This window comes from Watersipora subatra, chromosome 7 (genome assembly GCF_963576615.1).
Source record: "Watersipora subatra chromosome 7, tzWatSuba1.1, whole genome shotgun sequence".
Classification (NCBI taxonomy): Eukaryota; Metazoa; Bryozoa; class Gymnolaemata; order Cheilostomatida; family Watersiporidae; genus Watersipora; species Watersipora subatra.
The window spans coordinates 975,684-995,224 of record NC_088714.1 but is presented as its reverse complement, the minus strand read 5'-3'; the positions used below and the strand labels follow the sequence as shown (position 1 = coordinate 995,224).

The window sequence follows — 19,541 nt, the reverse complement described above, 5'->3', positions numbered from 1 at the left end:
GCACATAGCCCACTGCAATTTTACATTTTAATGCAGATCATAACCAATAAATACATTAAATTTACTAAAGTTACTGTAGGTAACTATAGTTACTAGCGTTAACTCACTATTTTGTTACTAGTTTTTAATATAAACAGTACTTGTATAACATTTTTATGATAATTATGAAGGTTTTTATACCCCTCTGTAAGATGTTTTCACCATTCGATGCCAACCCTGGAACGGATTAAAATCGTATCCTGAGGATGCACTGTACATGAATTTTTGTATATAAGTTCTGTATTTTAACAAATGTGTGAGAGTCTGAGAGCTCACTGATATAACTGTAATTTTCTTCTGCAAAGCTTTACCTGAAATTTTAGAAACATTGGATGCCTTTGGTTGCCGTAAAAAATTGTACAGAACAATATTTGGCAATGCACTAAAGTCTAGGTGCATGATTATATAGGTACATCTGAAACCAGCAAAGCTGTTGTTGCTGGTTCGACTCCTGGAGTAGGTCGAGGCCGGCCGAGAGGTAGACCAAGGAAACGACCTCTTGAAGATGGAGCGTGGAGACCCCCTCCACATGTCAAAACAGGAGAATCAGGAAAAGCAGGCAGGCCACCTACCAATTTTACAGTCGCGCCAACTCGCTTTATTTTAAAAATTTGACGTTAAAACCTTGTCATCCTCTTCAGCAAAATTTGTTGTAAATTGAGGTTAATTATTTGTCAAAGGGGCTTGCTATAGTTCCCCGCTAGTAGCAGGTGCGTAGATAGGACTTAGGTTGTATTCTGTTTAACTCTTTTGCTACGGAATCTTTTGTTCATTTTGCTGGAATTAATTCATCCTGAAAAGTTTTTTGCTGACACACACTTGGTATTGCTGACACGCACTTGGTATTGCTGACACGCACTTGGTATTGCTGACACGCACTTGGTGTTGCTGACACACACTTGGTATTGCTGACACACACTTGGTATTGCTGACACACACTTGGTATTTTGCCTTGAAGGTTTTTGTCCTAGCGCTTTAATCTAAAGTTTTTTGGAATCAACAGAAAATTCTCCACAAGAATCAATGTAGTTGCCAACCAAAAACCATGTTTAATAAGTCTTTAGTTCAGCGAAATCAGATAGTATACCAAAGAAGAACACTATCGTTTTTACAGTTTGACCAACACTTTGCAAATCCCTATTTTCTCATATGAAAATATTGTCATCAGAAATATCTGAGGCCCAGTGATGAAGAATTTCACTTGCGGAAATACGTTTAGGTCGCTGTTTACAATTTTTTTCATCCATCCTTAACAGAAAATAAAAATATTTTGCCAACCGTGATATTATGCTGTGAATCTTTGGCAAAAAGTTAACCCAATTTCCTAAATTTATTGCAGTAAATTTTCAGGTGGATATGTTTACTTAGTGATCCGGGATTAATGTTTTTGTATAAGTACTAAGGCAAGGCGTTAGGAAGGCTTTCCAGAACAAGAGTTCCATAGTGTCTACTGCCAGACACAAACAGCTTTCCTGTCACACGCGTCCTTTCTCTTGTCACTCTGACGCGGTGTGGTCATCAGTCTATTTGTTATATTAGCACTAGAGGCATAATACCTGCTCCTGCATTTCAGTTCTACAATCACTCAATGGACCCGGGCCGGGCAGACCTCCACTTTCCTTTTGGGAAAGAAATGTAAAACGGCTGGAAAAATTGAACACGGTATGCATATGCAGCCTTGTGAAGTGCTCATCTCTTACCTATTCTCTTATGCACTTAGTAGAGAACGCATCGAGTCTGCATGTTATACATCTCTTGCAGACTCTATCCGCCTACAGTTGTACTGAGGTTCTCCAGAGTCTAGCCCCTCGCATGAAGAAAGACCACACATCCCTCTATGATATTCTAAGAGCAGGCTTGGCGGCAGCTCCGGGGGAACAGAAGGCATCCTACACATGTATGCTTCAGGTAGGACTGGTGAAATATTAACTGTTGGCAAATGGTGTTTCTATGCCGCTCTATAAGACATTTTTGCCTTACGTCGCCAACGCTGAAATGGATTAAAATCATATAATTGTGTCCCAAATAATTTTTCATTGTAATCGTAGTAAAACAGACTTTATTTAGCCATTGCTAAATATTTCACATTTACATTTAAACACCTTTACAGTTGTTTTATTTTTTCTCTTAATTTATTTCAACTGTGCAAAACGCTTTTCTCATGATATGAAGTTTGAAAATTGAATGTTAACTATCGTTATATGTTAAATAAAAATTAATTTTTTGTGCAGATTTTTCATTCCCCGAGCATTCATCTAGTTGCTATATAGAGTGTCACCTAGCTAGTTTGTATCACATCATTAACAGTCATACTTCAACTTACGAGCTTAATGCGTTCCGAGACTGAGCTCGTATGTCAATTTACTCGCACGTTGGTGCAATTTATTTATATATAGAACAATTAAATATATATTGATTGGTTTCCATACTCTAAAAAAAGCAAATAAAACACTCAAAACAAGATATTGTAACAGAAAGAGCATGTTGGTTATTGTCCTTACGTACTACATGCTTTCAAAAAGCAACAAATAAAAAATAATGCAAGAAAATGTGATTAATTAAAATGTAAAATTAAATACATACAATAGCAGTTAACACTTGCATTTGCCAGGGAGGGAGATATAAGTTATCCTTCGTTACAACATTTGACTTTGATAAATTTGGATTTTATCAAAGTGTTAAAAGACAAACTTAGAAGCAAACCTAAAAGCAAACTTTCATTTTCAACTAAACGTAATTAAAATTTCTTCGGTGTTCATAGTTTGAAGTTTTTCGCTGGTTAGCGAGAAATTTTTCTTTTTTTTCGCTTTCACGACTAGCCGGCCGTTTTAAGATAAACCTAACTAAGGACGTTTGCCTTTGTCACCCTTGCAACATGTTGCGATTAGGACGAACACAGGTGTCGTCACAAATGGTTAATGCACGATCACTAGCCAGCTTGTCCGAATGTCTACTAAACAGTTTGGATAAATAGCGCCGGCCTTTTCACATAGCATCGTTTCAGTTACGCTGTCACCGGCCGATTGTTTGTCCAATGCCATCAGCGGTCGTGAAGATCGCGGCACCGTTTAGAAACTATGGTTAGCCCTTTTGCGAACTAAATGCCCTGAATATAATCCTTCTGTTTGATAATTATGAATTTCTGTATTTCTGTCATATTGCCGAGCTAGCTCAATCACGCATACACATTTCGTATATTTTTCAATGTTTTTCCGTTTAATATCAATTGTTATCATTTGCTTTTTCTTTGTATTATCTTTCATTTTACTGGCAAACTTTTGGTCTACGCACAGTACGTTTAATTCACATAATTCTGCACAGAAAATCGTGCACAAAAACACGGTACAACAGTATAACCTGAGCAGTTGAAAAATACAGAGTGATGCTGTTCTCATAAAACACCTCCAGCATACTTGGCAACTGACTCAAGTGCTCGTATCTCAAACATGGCTCGTATGTTAGTGCTAAAACTTGCTTAAAAGCTGGCTCGTATCTCAAGTTTCTCGTACGTTGGAGCACTCGTAAGTTGAAGTATTACTGTATTGCTATATGGAAGGAAGAATAATGAGTGAGAAAGTGACTGTCCATCCCCTAGTAGCCTGTCGATTTAAATATGCTTGCAACAACAATAATAATGTTTACTATAATAAGAGCGATGTCCATCCATCTGTAGCCATGCTAGGTGTGTTAGGAAAAGATTGCCTGGCCAAGGAATGGAACTCAGACATTCCGGTTTACCGGCTGGCCGCTAACAACTACACCACTTGGCCGCCATGCCATTACAAAAATTAATTATGCGCATACTGATTAACTTAACTTCATCTACAAACCTTATAAAGCCTCATATAAGACTGAAATTCAACCAAAGCCTGCCTTAAAATTGCTTTAACCAAGTTCTTATTATCTAAATGACTTCTGACCAGCTGTCGGAAAAGTTGGTACTTTAGTAGGCCAAGATGGTAGTAATTAGTTGGTCCTCCTATTAACTACTAAGTAATGCTGTATACGAGTCACTGAAACTTGTCTTTCCATTACTCTCCGCTGAATAGCTATCTGGTCTTTTGCAGATGTACACAGAGCTGCAGGCAAAGATGACAGAGCTGGCCAGTGTGTGCCTCCGACCGCTCGCGGAGGGCGAGTCGGTGGCGGATGATAAGGAGGCGATCCAGGTAACAGAGTGTCAACATGCGTGTTTGCTATTGGATGCCTTTGACTCTCTTAAAAAGAAGTTCAAGAAACCATGATTTTGTCCATTGTGTGGTATCCATAGTACCAGATGCTTGAACACTGTTATTCACTCAAGTAACATATACAGTTATACGATGGGAAGGGATTGCTTCTCCATCAATGACAATTGAAATGGCATACTGGCATCTCAGGAAAAGTACCTAACACATGTCTGCACATGTTGGCATTTGTAGATTGTCACAGAGACGATAGCACACTCGATAGGCATAGAGCCTGGAGTGTTTGAAGTCTCTGACCTGCCCAAGGTCCCTTCGGCTCTATCAACAACTACTGAAAATAGCCAGGTGAGTTCATGGCACCATCCAGCATCTAGTGATCTGTGTACCTTAAAGCGCTCAAGCTATTATGAAGGCAAGTTGCCTTGACATTTCATAGCAATACCATTGTGTTTGTACCACCCATGCACCCGCTGTAACCTCACCTGAGTCGTGAGTCTTTGTTCGGCAGACAATGAGTATTGGGGAACAAGAGGGCAGTGTAACAACTGGAGAAGCTGCTGCATCACCTGATCTGTCAGACTCTGACCTCGCGGTAAAGTCTGCTGAGTCGCCATCGAAATCCCTCAAATCAGATGACGCCAACGCAGAAGTGAGTAGAGAAACCAGATAGTATCTTGACTGATGTTCAGTTTATACGAGTGCGCTGTTCACTCCTCACCGTGGTTGTCTTCTTTCACTCTGAAGAGATTTTGCACTATGGAACACTCTTGGCTTGTATCTTGAGGTACCGAGGTGAGGTAACTAATATAGCTACAGTGTAGTTATATCAATAGCTACAGTGTAGTTATAGCAATAGCTACAGTGTAGTTACAGCAATAGCTACAATGTAGTTATATCAATAGCTACAGTGTAGTTATATCAATAGCTACAGTGTAGTTATAGCAATAGCTACAGTGTAGTTATAGCAATAGCTACAGTGTAGTTATAGCAATAGCTGCAGTGTAGTTACAGCGATAGCTACAGTGTAGTTACAGCATTAGCTACAGTGTAGTTATAGCAATAGCTACAGTGTAGTTATAGCAATAGCTACAGTGTAGTTATAGCGATAGCTACAGTGTAGTTATAGCGATAGCTACGGTGTAGTTATAGCGATAGCTATGGTGTAGTTACAGCGATAGCTACAGTGTAGTTACAACGATAGCTACAGTGTAGTTATAGCGATAGCTACAGTGTAGTTACAGCAATAGCTACAGTGTAGTTATAGCAATAGCTACAGTGTAGTTAGAGCAATAGCTACAGTGTAGTTAGAGCAATAGCTACAGTGTAGTTAGAGCAATAGCTACAGTGTAGTTACAGCAATAGCTACAGTGTAGTTATAGCAATAGCTACAGTGTAGTTACAGCGATAGCTACAGTGTAGTTATATCAATAGCTACAGTGTAGCTATAGCGATAGCTACGATGTAGTTATAGCGATAGCTACGGTGTAGTTACAGCGATAGCTACAGTGTAGTTACAACGATAGCTACAGTGTAGTTATAGCAATAGCTACAGTGTAGTTATAGCGATAGCTACAGTGTAGTTATAGCGATAGCTACGGTGTAGTTATAGCGATAGCTACGGTGTAGTTACAGCGATAGCTACGGTGTAGTTACAGCGATAGCTACAGTGTAGTTACAACGATAGCTACAGTGTAGTTATAGCGATAGCTACAGTGTAGTTACAGCAATAGCTACAGTGTAGTTATAGCAATAGCTACAGTGTAGTTATAGCAATAGCTACAGTGTAGTTACAGCGATAGCTACAGTGTAGTTATAGCAAAAGCTACAGTGTAGTATATCAATAGCTTCAGTGTAGTTATAGCAATAGCTACAGTGTAGTTACAGCGATAGCTAGTGTAGTTACAGCGATAGCTACAGTGTAGTTACAGCAATAGCTACAGTGTAGTTACAGCGATAGCTACAGTTTAGTTACACATTTGATTGCCAATGAGAGAAATGAACTTGTTATTGCAGGTTCTAGGTATGTCAGTGGTTGCTGAGCAGACCGAGGCTACTGATGCTGAGCAAGAGACCGCTGCGGAACCAGCCATTGAACAGACCTCAGTCACTTCTACGTCAGCCATAGCTGAGGCAGTGAGCAAACTGCAGCCTGGAGATATCATCACCGTTGATGGCCAAAAGATTGTTATACCAGGTGAGTGTTAACATTCACGTTTATGAAATCCTGACATGTTAACTTTGGTCTTTAGATATCTCTGGTTAGGTTGTTATTAACAGAACGCCAAGCAAGTTAAAGGTTGACTTGCAACAAAATTCATATTACAGTTATTTGGTATCAAAAGATTCACCTTGTTTTACTCTGTCGTGTTGTAGGTGCTAAATATGTGGAAATGTGATTACAAGCTCTTAAAAGCTCAAAAACGAGAAGCCGCCGTAGATTGGAATATGTTTATTTCTCTGACGTAGCCATGACAGTTTGGTTATCGTCTTGTCACATGATGTTCTCACGTGAATTGAAAGGCCAATAAAAAGCTCTATATAAAAAACTTCTCATAGCACTAGTTTATGACAAACACTTTGGGTTTTACCGAAGATCCCGTATCAAATATAGATGCTTGCTACTTTACAGCTTTGTTTTGGCTTGAACTAATCGTCAAGTCGTAATCTGATCATGTGACCCAATACTTCGAAAATAATTTTTGCAGCACTTTTCGATTATCAAAGGTGACCAACAGGCTCGTCATGATTATCAGACAATGATATGTACTCCTTTGAGGTAAGGTTAAAAAATTAAATGAATTTTTACGGTATGTTATAAGATATCACTGCTAAAAGTGACAGCATTACAATGACGATAAAACAGATGCGTAAGAACAATAGACATGGTTTTATTGAATGCGTGAAGTATATTTGTGAAAATATTTCCACGAATAAGGTTGCATGGAAGTGTAAACAGAAACCATCTACCACAGCTACATCATATTTGAGTCGTTTTGGAAATAGCATCCAAACTACGGCGGTCTCGTGTGGCTGCGATTATTTGTTCGTTTTTTAGCTTTTAAGAGCTTGTAATCACACTCCCACATATTTTGCACCAACAACAGAGTAAGACATGGTGAATCTTTTGATATCAAATAACTGTAATGTGAATTTTGTTGCAAGTCAACCTCTAAGTAAGCTTGCCTAAAACATGAACAATAAATTTGTTTATTAAATTATTATCTCAGCACAATACTTCAAAAATTCTAGTTTATCTTTCACAAAAACTCCCCATTTTTGAAGTGGGAAGTAAGAGTGGAAATGGGAGGAATTATTTTATACCCTTTAAAATATTCTCCTACCGACCAGCTTCTATCTCCCTTTGGCTTGAATCAATTTCAAATGTTTTAGAGGGTGCACACATCGTTCAATCGGAGGAAGGTATCGCTATCTATGCTGGCAAGGAGGAGGAAGCTGCTTGTATAATTAATCTAAAGCTAGGAACTGATCCTGGGCCACCTGCTATGTCGTAGCAGCTACACGCACTCATGATTTTATCAAGGAAGTTATCGGGAGAGTGCACAAACGAATGATAGAATGACATTATTTATAGTACATTTTGCTTAATCAGATATTGTGTTGATTAAATCCGTACCTTCAATGATGTCCCCAGCCAAACGTAATCTCACTTCTCGTGATACATTTGTTAAGCACGAGCTTATTCTAGCGGTATAAAATAGTGTATATATCTGTTATAACTTGTGTACATAAAGCCACATTTGCTTTGATATGTTCAAAAGCTACATCAATAATATAAAATGCAAATAATAGTAAGAATTAATAAAATTGCACATATATATTCTAAAGACTAGCATTATTATTAAGTCATCATCAATCCCTTTTAAAACTGCCATTAATAAGCATCTCACCACATACACGACAAAACTATCCACTAGGCATCCTGACACTAGCCGAGGTCAGCTAATTGTGACATGCCCTGTCTCTGTAACCATAGCATCAATACTAAGCATGCCTGTTTTCTCTAAATATGGCTCATGCGCCCAACATGCCAGAATAAACATGAGTTCAGCCTTGTTCTTGCTGTGGCATATGTTCTCCAGTATGTTTTTCTTCAAAATCATTTCCTTCTGGTAGAGCTGGAGAAGCCTTTGTGATGCTTGAACGAACCGCTCTATCGTCCATGTCTAAAAAGATTGCCAGAAGTTGTAAAAGAATAAGCAGCCGCACTTGAATATGCGACCATTGAGCTGGTTGCCTTACATAACAGGAATTTAAACACATTAAACTACAGCAATTTGTTTATATATGAAATACAGTGATCACCCTACCTGGCCCCTATATGACTGTAACACCAAGTCTACCATGGACAGTCCTAGTTTGGTCATATTGACTCTTGGAAAACTTCATGGAATCAAGAGACTGATATGACATTGTTAGAGAGCCAGTGAAAACCAGTCAGTCAAGGGTAGTACGTACACAAGTGGTCAATTCTAATTACTAATGCCCTACAGCGGATTATAGAGGTGATATGGGATAATGGGAATGGTTTAATATATGCTAAGTTTGAGGGCTGCTGGTGAACCAGCATAGAAGTTCACTAGCATCAAGCAACTTGTAAGGTGCTTGTTTTGCTATAATTGTTCCACTAGTCCTCAGTGATTCACTTTTATTAAAAAGATTGAAAATGTCCATTTAAAACTTAGTTTTGTCAGAAGCTTAACAATTAAATTGATAAGTGATGATAAGTAAAAAGTGATACTGTAAAGGTTTTGTGGGTTGCCCTTTACTACTCGATCAACATAAGACTCAAATGTGAAGAGTATATACATGTGTTCTGCTTTAATCATAAGTGGTTACAGTGAAAATCATGCAACAGTGAATGATATAGGCACAGACAGCTCTGCCTCTCCTGCAAATGTTCAAGCTTATATAGCGGGTAGCCCCCCTCTTGTTCCACTCGATTGAGCTCGGTTCGGCTCACACACACAGTCCATCACACACTCCCCCCTATTGGCGACTATGGTCTCCAATTAGTATCTTGGCGGAGAGCTAGCTGCGCCAGAGCTTCGTGCTGGCGGGCACCATAGCGGAGGCGCTCCACTTGCTCTAAGAGAAGCTGGCGTTCTTGGCCCTCCAATTTCTCCCTGTGTAGTAGGCTTCGCACGGCCTCGGCAGCCTTCCTCCAGTTCTGTGAATCCTGTGATAACAACCGGGCTCTGCTACGCTGGGTTTGCAGCAGCGCCTGGCTAGCGGGTGCCTGGCCCACCACCTCGCCTAGAGTGCGGTGGGCAGGCCGGTCCTGAGTGGTCTGCCCTAGCCTTGTCAGAACAGGACGTCTCCTGGCTGGTGAATGGGGCCATATTGCGGGCCGCTGTGCTCCTTTGTGTGGGCTGCGTCGCATGATCCCCCTGGTAGTGGGCGTGCATGCAACCATGGGTAGGGAGCCTCGCATATTCTCCTGACAGAATTACTCCCACGTGTCCTGCTCAACCAGGTAGACCACTGGGTCGATGTCTCCTGACTTGTGTGTCGCGTGGTGGATCAGCATTTGGGCTCATGACACGTGTTGCTAATCGCAGGGGCACACAAACACTGCATAGTGCTGAAGTATGTGGAATTTGATCCGCTGGTTGCTAGTAGTAAACCAGCAAATCCTGCAACTCCCTGCCTGCGCCTGCTCGTCCACTCATGCGATAGTCCGGGCAGACAGGTATTTGATTGTCCTTACTATAGGTTTCTTGGTGGGCGGACTCTCCCTCTGTCCTATCTCTCTGACGGGCGTGATCGCGTAAAGTGCCCTGGCCGGGGGAAAAGAGGGTAAGTCCGGGAGGATGGCTCAATCCTTCTTTTCGTTCTCATGGCAGCCATCCGGCATACCTCATCCTCATCTTCCATTAGTCTTCTCTAATAGCACTTTGACCCCCGCGTCAGTCAGTTCCAACACGGCGGGTTCCGAGTGGCCTAGTCCTCCTTGTGTCATGCCTGTCTCCCAATACTTCTCTTGTAGGTCACCTTGTAGGCCGGTGTTGGCCTATCTAACGCTCCTCCAGCTTCTTTCAAGCTAATTGTGACAGAAGTCAGTAGATCCTAAAGAGAGGTATTACACGCGCTGTCCATATTCTCGAGCATACTGATGTCCTCCGGAGTGAACGAATGCTTTAAAAGGAAAGCTTTGGTAACGATTGAGAGAGCTGTTTTACCGCTTTCCTTTTCAACCCCGAACCGTTTTCCGGTGGACCCATTGAGTAGCACACTCCGTTCCTGTACATTTCCGGCCTTCTAGTAGTCCGGGCCGGCCTCGAGTTATGTTGGAGAGGTTCTGATGGGATCTCCGGTGTCCGGGCCGTTCCGGTTTTCTCCGGGTTTGACTACGATAATCCCGATAATGTTACCGAGCTCGGTCATTGGTTACTCCTTTTCTCCGGGTTTTCTGTGGGAGTTGTCTTCTGCCCTTAGGTTTTTGCGACCTCCATCAGCAGTTTTTTCCATCCAGGGGCGGCATTACTGGTAGGGGGTCGTTTCTGTTTTCCCCCAGACTTTTCTCCAGTCTGCTGAGTCAGGCTCCCTTCATGTTAGGGCCCCTTTTGGGATCCAGGGTGGCTGGTGTCTGCCCCCAGCCGCTTCAGACAGGCGTAGTAAGGCTTAAATCTCGCTTTGCTCTGAATTGAAGACTGGCCCTGCCTCTACTAGATAGGTATGGTTGCCCCAGGCCTTCAGGACCTGGTATGGTCCCACGAACTTCGCCTGTAGCTTGAGGTTCTCCCCCGTCGCCGGTGCTTGAGCCATACCTAGTCGCCTGGGGCGTACAGTGGGGGCTCCTCTCGGTCTTCCTGTCTCACTTCTATCTGGTTCTGCTATAGCGTTTCATGCACGGTTTGCAATCTTCGCTGTACTCCTAGTACATGCTCATGGGTAGGGAAAAACTCGGTTGGTTGAGGGTGACTTTCCAGCTGGTCTGGTAACCTCAGCTCCCACCCTAACATCAGCATAGTGGCTGTTTCTCCGGTTGCGGAGTGGGAGGTGCCTCGGTACGCCCTCATCAGCTGAGTAAGCAACAGGTCCCACCCGTCCTGCCCTCGGTCTAGCAGTAATGCCTGCAGAGAATCCCCAAGCCCATGTTTCCTTCTACGACTCGGTTGGCCTGTGGGTGGTGTGAGGTAGTATGTGTTTTCCACATGTTCCAGAGTTGGCACAGCTCAGCCATTAGTGGGCTCTCGAACTGTGCCCCCTAGTTTGTGTGGATCTGTTCTGGTAGCCCTAGGTAACAGAATACCTGTTCGTCCAGAGCATTTGCGACCACCGGTGCTGTGACGTGGGGCAATGCTAGTGCACCCTGTCACCGGGAGAAGTGGTCTGTGAGGACCAGCCTCCACTTGTTTCCATTTGGAGTGGCCGAGAGCGGCCCGACCAGATCTACAGCCAACTTCTGCCAGGGTCTTCCGATGTAGAGCCTTCGATTTCCTCCGGCCCCTTTCATCCTCCCATTTTTTGCGACCTGGCACACCTCGCAACTCTTTACGAGCCGTCTGACAGTAGACGTCATTCCGGGCCAGTATTAGGTCAACTGGAGACAGCTTGTCGTCGATGACAATGACGCCGATGATGGCTTGTCGTCGATACAACTTGTTCTAACAGTCTCACTGAAGGGATGACTCAAACTATCAAGAGCATCCTGAAAAAGGCCCATGAGTCAGGTCAAACTTTGTTTGATGTCTTAGCTTTCCTCTAATCTGCACCGCTGGGAGGTAAATTATTATCACCTTCTGTTCGATCACAGTCAAGAAATCTGAGAAACTATCTTCAGTTTACACCTCAACAGCTTAAACTTCAGAAAGTAGATGTTAACCTCTTTGAAAAAGCTTTCAGAGAGCGCCAGTCTCAACATATTTTCAAAACAAGCACTGCTAGGCCGCCTATTGTGATGTGAGAGGGGCATGAGAGTTTGGTGCCAGCTAAGCCATCGGCATTGGGTAGATGGTGTGATCCTACAGAGAGCAGAATCACCCAGGAGCTTTTATGTGGATATCGGCAAAGATAGAGTTTCCAGAAGGAACAGAAAATTCTTGATGCCGTACAAGCTCAAAAAACCTTGCAATTTTGGCATTCAGAAAGTAGAACCATGCGTAATTTTATGACAGTAGACATGGACAGGCACAAGGTTAAAACCGCAATGACACATACCTCACAATACCTCACAGCCTTCACATTCTATCCATCAGCCCAGAGGTGTTTATCGGTCACTTGCATCTGCTCAAACGCACACAACTAGGTCAAGTCGCGTATTCTAACCCCCAGTGAGGTAGCACCAGCCAATAACTTATTTTTAAGTACTGAGCATGTAACATCACTAACTTTGCCTTGTAAGCTTCATCCACTGGCCTATTTTGTAGTTAACTCAGCTTCAACATTCTACTGTAAGAATTTTATATCTACTGACTGTTGGATAATCCTATCCGGATGATTCGGCTTAAACCATAACTGCCACGAACAACTTTTATCGTATTTACTAGGTAAATCAGACATGCTGATTCCGATTTTGTAATCAAAATAAAGATTAGGCCACTAACCTTCAGAGTAATAAAGGATTTTTTATAGCGTTTTAATATCGGTCTCGAAAACAACACGATCGGCATAACAAGCTCCGCCCATAAATACTTGACGTAACCTAGCTTTTTAGGAACAGAAGTTACGTAGAGATGTTTAGACCGATTTAGAATAATAGAGATGGGTGTTTTAAAATCTATTAATATCTGAATCCAGCTTTAAAAATAATATCAGTCTTTTCTGAAAGGTAGATAAGCTATTTAGCATTGCATATTTAAAAAGCGCGATAACAACGCTAGCTCGTGATAAAACCGCGCTTTTTGAGCTCATTTTTCTCGGCGTCCAGCCCATTTAAACGTCATGTAACAAGCTGCGAGCAATTTTAAATAGTTTATATCCCTTTCATAAAAAACTGAAACTATTTTACAGGCTGGATTTAGATAATAATGGGTTTTAAGACACCCATCTCTATTATTTTAAATCGGACTAAACTTTCCTAACTTCCGTTTCTGAAAAAGCTAGGTTTCGTCACATATTTATGGGCGGAGCTTGTAATGCCGATTGTGTTGTTTTCGAAACGGATATTGAAACGCTTTAAAAAAGCCTAAATGACTTTGAAGGTTAGTGGACTAATCTTTATTTTGAGTACAAAATCGGAATCAGCGTGTCTGATTTACCTAGAAAATACAATAAAAGTTGTTCGTGACAGTTATGGTTTAAAGACAAAATTACAGCTTGGAGTTAAGTCAAGGTCAAGACTGTTTCTATGCCAGCTGTAAATGTCAAGGACTTCCTGTAAGGATCTTGTATGCCAACGTACTTCACATGACTGGGTCTTGGACTCGATCACTTCTTATCACAAACCTCACAGGGTTCAAAGTTCAAACTTAACACTAACATTTTAGCTTCATGTTTTACAGTCCTCCCAACAAAGGAGCATGCTATATGTGCACTGAGTATGTGTGACGTTCATAGACCTATTAACTATACTAGTATAGTTAATAGGTCTATGGTGACGTTGAAGCAATGTTATGGGTGGTCCAGCCAGTGTCATTTTATGACTCATCAGTACTCAGAGTAAGCAGGTGAGCTAGGCAGTCGCCTTACTTTATATCTATCAATACATTTGTAAAATAACCTGGTGAAAACTCCCCATTATAACCAACTGCAAAATACCTTTTGTCTCAACGTTCGAAAACTGAAAAGGTTGTCATGATTTACTATCATATCAAATATTGTTTGTTAAGATGGCCTTCACACGAGGCTAAGGTGAGCCTGGAAAAAGTTATGATGGCAGCTACTGAAGCATCGCTCTAAGATTATTATAAAAGCCAGCCGTCGATTTACAACCATCTCAACATACTAATAATTTTCAAAAAAGGGTTCTGTAAATAAACGTAAAAAGCTTGATAGAAACTTGAAATAACACGTAAACATGATAAATTTGTTTAAATTAAATTAATTTGAATTACATTTAGTTAAAGTTAGTGTAAGTTACACCCACACTTCTCACTCCTCACTCTTCACTCACCCCTATAACTCCATAACCTATTTTTAGTCATTACTATTCTACTAACTCAGTTTTGAGTTAGTTTTCAGTTTAGGCTTTTACTTGTAGTTTTTATGAATTTTTATATAATGTGTTTCAATTTGATATATAAAACCAGTTGAAATGTTTATCGTTATTCGGGCTGAAGACATCTCTCAAAGAGCGAGCATGATGGCTACAGTGGCTGCAAAAACTGCATATGTAAAGAGAAGCATTGCTGGACAAACGATGGATCTATGATATTGGCTGGAAATTTCTGAGCGCAGTGGCAATTGTACTTGAATGGCTGAAGTCATACCCGGTTGCGGAGAGCATCTAATTGAAGATTGGATACCATTCCTGTCACCACTAGTGGCCGTTTTTAGGGCATTGAACCCCGACCCTTTGTTTGGAGGTCACGTGATCTAGACCACTAGGCCACGACTGCTCTCATACCTGTGGCTGTGTATGCACTGAGTTAAACAAGGTACTATGCATTCTTATACAGACGGTTCCCTACTTACGAACATTCGAGTTACGAACAATGGTACATACGAACGCATGTAACTTGTTCGTAACTCGATTAACTTTCGAATTATTTGTTTGAACTTTGTTTGAACGTTACATACGTATTGTAAAGAGACTTGCCGGCCTTTACTTGGCACGATCTATACTACTAAATAAAGAGAAGAGAGTGCGTGTAATTTCATTCAGCTTTTAATTAGCGAAGGAAATTTCACTAGCCGAGGTCTATCTGCTCTGCTCAACTAAATGAGCGCACTCATTTATATAGAATAATATCAACCGTTCCGGCTAACGGCAAGAACACCGGCTAACAAAGTGAATAAATAGGACCGTTAGCGCATTGGTATGACAACAATATAAGGTACGTGATAGTGTTATGACGGTATATCAGATATAACAATAGCATAACGAGTGAAACAACGATATAATACACGGACAACACATACAAAAAATAAGACAACAACGATAAGTGATAGCATAACGATTAAAACAACAATATAATAAAAAGGACAAGACATACAATAAATAAGAAATGCAGTGTCATGGCCCGGCGTCCACCAAAGTATTATCTCCATTTTATTAAATTTTTTTTCAGTACAAACCAATACAGGTTACTTATACAAGCCTTAAACATACTTATATAAACCTTCAATATACTTATATAGGCCTTAAACATAAATTATAATACAAAATATAGCACTGAAGCAACTTACGAACAAATTCACCTTACGAACAATCATTTGGAACGTAACTCGTTCGTAGGTTGGGAACCGTCTGTATGTATATTTGCTCCAACATTTGACGAATACAATGTACAAAGCAAATATTGAAAAAACACTTTGTATGTCATATGCATCAATGGCATACCTGAAACATGAAGGTTCTAGAACTCTCAGCTTTACCAATAACATACCTGAAAGATAATCTGAGTTGATTTACCCTGTGCCATGAGCAGTTCTTTAAGGCTCATCACAGCCTCTTTCCACCGTGTCATCTTCTCCATCAACCTCTCCAGGCTGTTTATAATAGCGCACAGCTGGTCACAAAGTGGTAAAAGGGTCTCGGGAAGAGAAACACTTTCTATAAAACTGAAGTCAAAGGGGACCGACATTTAGCAAATGCTGCATCATCTGGGTATCAGCTCACAATCATAATATCATGAAAATACTAGTTGTGATTTTATTAATAAATGCCAGCCAACATGCACAAACAGGAAAGCTGGGTTACGGTAATGACAGATTCAGGATCCTAATTGCAAAAGAAATATTAGTATCGAACTTGGGGTGAACTCAAAACTAGTGGCTAAGGATTATTAAAGTTATCAAGATGTTTCAAATTTATCATTTGTTCACCTGTCCATTTTAATATTGCCAATCTGGTTACAGACTAAATATCCTGATTGGCTCTCTTGTTTCCATTTCAACCGAGCATTGTGCCAATCAGCTGAGAGATCCTTGAGTTTTCGAGGAATCCCTGTTAGATTTCCTTGCACTCGTAGAGGACTGTCCGGAGCAAGATCTAGCAACAATATATCATCATTATTTTAGTTGTAGATGACACTGAACTCATTTTACACAGTTTTGGTCTCAGTCAATAATAGCTTACACTCCATCTTAACCTGTTCGCTTCTCAGTCTTCAAGTTGCAAGAAGCTTTCACGCTACTTATGATGCATCTATTGGCTAGTGTAAACCGCCAATCAAATCCATCTAATCGCAGACCATTAGCAAGAATATCTGTAGTGTGAATGGCCAGTCGCCTATGCTGCTAATAAGCATCAAGAACAAAAAACTTGAACTAATTTGTTAATGATTAGAATGGTTCGTTATTTACATTATCAAGTTACTTTTATTGGACTCACTTTTTATTAAAGTCAACTATAGGTTGTTTTGTTTTTGGTAATTAATGCACATTAATTAATAATGTGTATTCTCTAAAGTTTTTAAGTTCTATTTCATGGTTGTTAATTTAGTCTCATAGCACTCGCAATGCCAATGTACCGTAAAAATTCTGTGTTAGAGCTGTTGAATATGCATGGTGTTTATATAACAAAAAACATGTAAAATTTGGTCTGAGCCAGTAAAATATAACATATTTTCATAGAACTCTGTTTTTATATAATTGAATTATCCTTTTGGAAAGCATGATTATCAACGCTGTATTTGATGCTAAACAAATCAAGTGTGTATAAGCTATAAGTTATAGCCTAGCATAGGTACTCCGTGAAGATCAGAATTATTCAGAAAACCGATTTGATATGAATAACCTAAGATGAGAAACTCGGGCAACATTAAATCTTTTTTGTCACTTTATATTTCATGACAGCCAAAGCTAGATCTCGCTGACCATACAGATGACGGCTGGCTGCTATTAATCATGAAATAGCAGTGATGAGTAGCAATGGGGAGTTTTATATAAAGCATTACGGCTATTGTGGCAACTAAAGATTTAACTCTTCACTTCCTGGGCTAAACTAAACCTGTACCCTTGCAATAAAAAATGTATTTTTACAGTTTGTTTACTGTTACGTTCTTGTAATAATCTTTTAAAGTATCCCGTGAAGGTCACCATGATCTTCCAGGTGATTATCTCCTGGAAGATCATGGTGTGTAACCATCATTATGATGTTTAAACCTGTTAATTTAGTAGTTCTACTTACACCTTCAGTGTTCCATCACACCTAATATCTAAAACCTATGATTATATATTATCAAAGGTGAAACAAAAACCATTTTATGTTTCTCGATATTCAACCTTTTCATTCCAAAGAACTATAAATTACAAATATTGAGAATTTGTAACTCGATATTTCTTTGGCTACCACGTCAGCACCATCGCAAGAAAAAATTAATGTTCCATTAAACTGGTTAGGAAACTTCTTGCTAACGCAACTTTGGAGTTGAACCTAGAAGAGCATTTTGAGCATTCAGTTGTTTCATCATTCTTTTTACATAGATACGGTTTCAAAGGCACAATTCATAGATATTCCAAATAAAAATATTGACCTTTATAACGTGAAAGAATCTAGGGCTAAGATTTTTTCTTGCTCAACAGTCTATAATAGCTAGCCCCTTTTTTCTAAAAAGAGGGAACAACTCTAGAGTAGACAATTTTGTGAGAAATGGGTACTATCTATTTGAATTCACTGCATTGATTTGATACTGCTGCAGCGAAGGACATGGCTGCTATTCAAAGATTAGTTAGAGATATGTTAGTAGATCTTCCCAGTTTAAACCAAATAGCAATAAAAAATATATATGCTTCAACTGATGCCAGCAACAAAGAATCTGCAAAGTTTGGCACCTCCAGCCCATCAATGCAAGTTCAACAATTGGTGTGTGTAAAAAACTTGACTCGCTGTTGGAGGGAGATGCAACAGTTAAATGTTTTCACAATAGAGATGGTATATGTGTACGAGTTATGCAGCCTAGCTGCTCACTAACAAGAGGAAAATTTAAAGCACGTCAGGCATTTTGTCTACCTAGCCTGTAAATATCATTACACACTTTCATAAGCTGAGTTATATAAGCAAAAAGGTCAATTACACAGTTGTTTGCAGCTAATATCTGAAAATACTGCTGTTCATTTTGCTGGCTTGAGCCAGAAATGAAACCCAAATAGTGGTTTTAGACCTAGCGTTGACGAACATAGAGATAGAGTGTAATTGCACATAGTTTGTCTTCAAGTGACCGCCAAATAAGAACTTAGACAACATGATCTGGCAACTATGTTTTTGTATTTTAATTTTTTGTTATCCATGATAATTTGCAGATGGAATACGTAGCAGTAAGTTACTGAAGTTACTAAACCTAACTGAACTAGTGTTTTGTAGTAAAGTAGCAGCTATTGCCAACTAGTAAAAAGATTGAAATAGACTAGGGATCTGGACAAATAAGAGGGATAGGATACATTCCTATGTCTGTATTACTCTGCATACTGTATCAGAGAGCTAGCTGTGTGCTGCAGCGGACATGACCAGTAGAGGGGGAATTCAGTCAGGCTAGTTTTGGCCCAACTCTACCAGGCCAGCTTTCGGTCCAATTCAGCCGGGCCAGTCTTCTTTTCAGCTCTACTAGTCCAGCTTCCAGGACAATTTAGCCGAGCCAGTTATTGGTTATACACGGCTACCTCAGGCTTTAGTTCAATTCAGCAGGCCTTTTTTTGGTCAGAATCAACTCTGATAGAACTTATAAGGGGTGTGGTTATACCTTTATTAAAATTTTTGTTAATTTAAATAGACCAAAGCTCTTAGAAAAATTTGTGCTTATTGTTGTGAACTAGTACGATAACAGTTTCGTATTAAAGTTCTTGAGATTTCCTTTTTATGCGAGGTCGCAGAGTGATTTAACGTATGAGTGGCAAAAATTACTCTGTGGTCTAAGTAGGGAAACAAGTAATTGCTGTCCTTAGAAAAGTCTCAATCAAGCGGCTGAACTAATAGAAGGTAACTGGTTACTTATTCTTTAGGTAGACTATAACACAATTGACCTCGCCTTTATAATGGCATTAATGAGGTTTTCAGGCTTCACAACTAACCAAAAATGGGAGAATATTCCGTAGGAGCACACGTTTGTTGTGATGAACGTAAGTCGTTTTCAGCGAGTTTGCTGTAGCGAGGTGACCTTTTTGGGCGCCGTGGAGTTGCACTCATTTTCAGAGTAAAAATGCACTCTGCAAATCAATAGCTATTTAAACAAACTTGTGTATTTCAATAGCATA

The 19,541-nt window shown here is 40.1% G+C and overlaps 2 protein-coding genes across 3 annotated transcripts in view; one reads left to right on the top strand and one right to left on the bottom strand.

Moving 5' to 3' along the window:
• LOC137399325 (uncharacterized) overlaps positions 1-8,078 on the top strand; it is a 22,303-nt gene extending 14,225 nt beyond the window's left edge. The window contains exons 7-14 of the mRNA XM_068085393.1: positions 449-598; positions 1,613-1,701; positions 1,801-1,947; positions 4,107-4,208; positions 4,461-4,571; positions 4,735-4,875; positions 6,240-6,420; positions 7,617-8,078. Coding sequence (XP_067941494.1) covers positions 449-598; positions 1,613-1,701; positions 1,801-1,947; positions 4,107-4,208; positions 4,461-4,571; positions 4,735-4,875; positions 6,240-6,420; positions 7,617-7,738 — 1,043 coding nt within the window. The 3' untranslated portion in view covers positions 7,739-8,078. The remainder of the gene's footprint in view (positions 1-448; positions 599-1,612; positions 1,702-1,800; positions 1,948-4,106; positions 4,209-4,460; positions 4,572-4,734; positions 4,876-6,239; positions 6,421-7,616) is intronic.
• On the bottom strand, positions 7,974-19,541 carry LOC137399326 (cyclin-dependent kinase 2-interacting protein-like). 2 transcript variants are annotated; one of them, XM_068085394.1, is made up of 4 exons: positions 19,359-19,541; positions 16,176-16,341; positions 15,737-15,911; positions 7,974-8,410 (listed from the first exon to the last, which is right to left on the bottom strand). In XM_068085394.1, the coding sequence occupies exons 1-4, from the start codon at positions 19,471-19,473 to the stop codon at positions 8,183-8,185; spliced, it is 684 nt and encodes a 227-aa protein (XP_067941495.1). In that variant the 5' UTR covers positions 19,474-19,541; the 3' UTR covers positions 7,974-8,182. The 2 variants fall into 2 exon arrangements, with proteins under 2 accessions (XP_067941495.1, XP_067941496.1); XM_068085395.1 differs by having other exon boundaries at positions 8,169-8,410; positions 15,763-15,911.

Coding starts and splice junctions, on each gene's coding strand:
- LOC137399326 (XM_068085394.1), bottom strand. CDS start 19,473: ATGAGTGCAACTCCACGGCGCCCAAAAAGGTCACCTCGCTACAGCAAA. Junction 15,912..16,175: donor GGCAATATTAAAATGGACAG/GTGAACAAATGA, acceptor CTTTGACTTCAG/TTTTATAGAAAGTGTTTCTC. Junction 8,411..15,736: donor CAACTCAGATTATCTTTCAG/GTATGTTATTGG, acceptor CAATCTTTTTAG/ACATGGACGATAGAGCGGTT.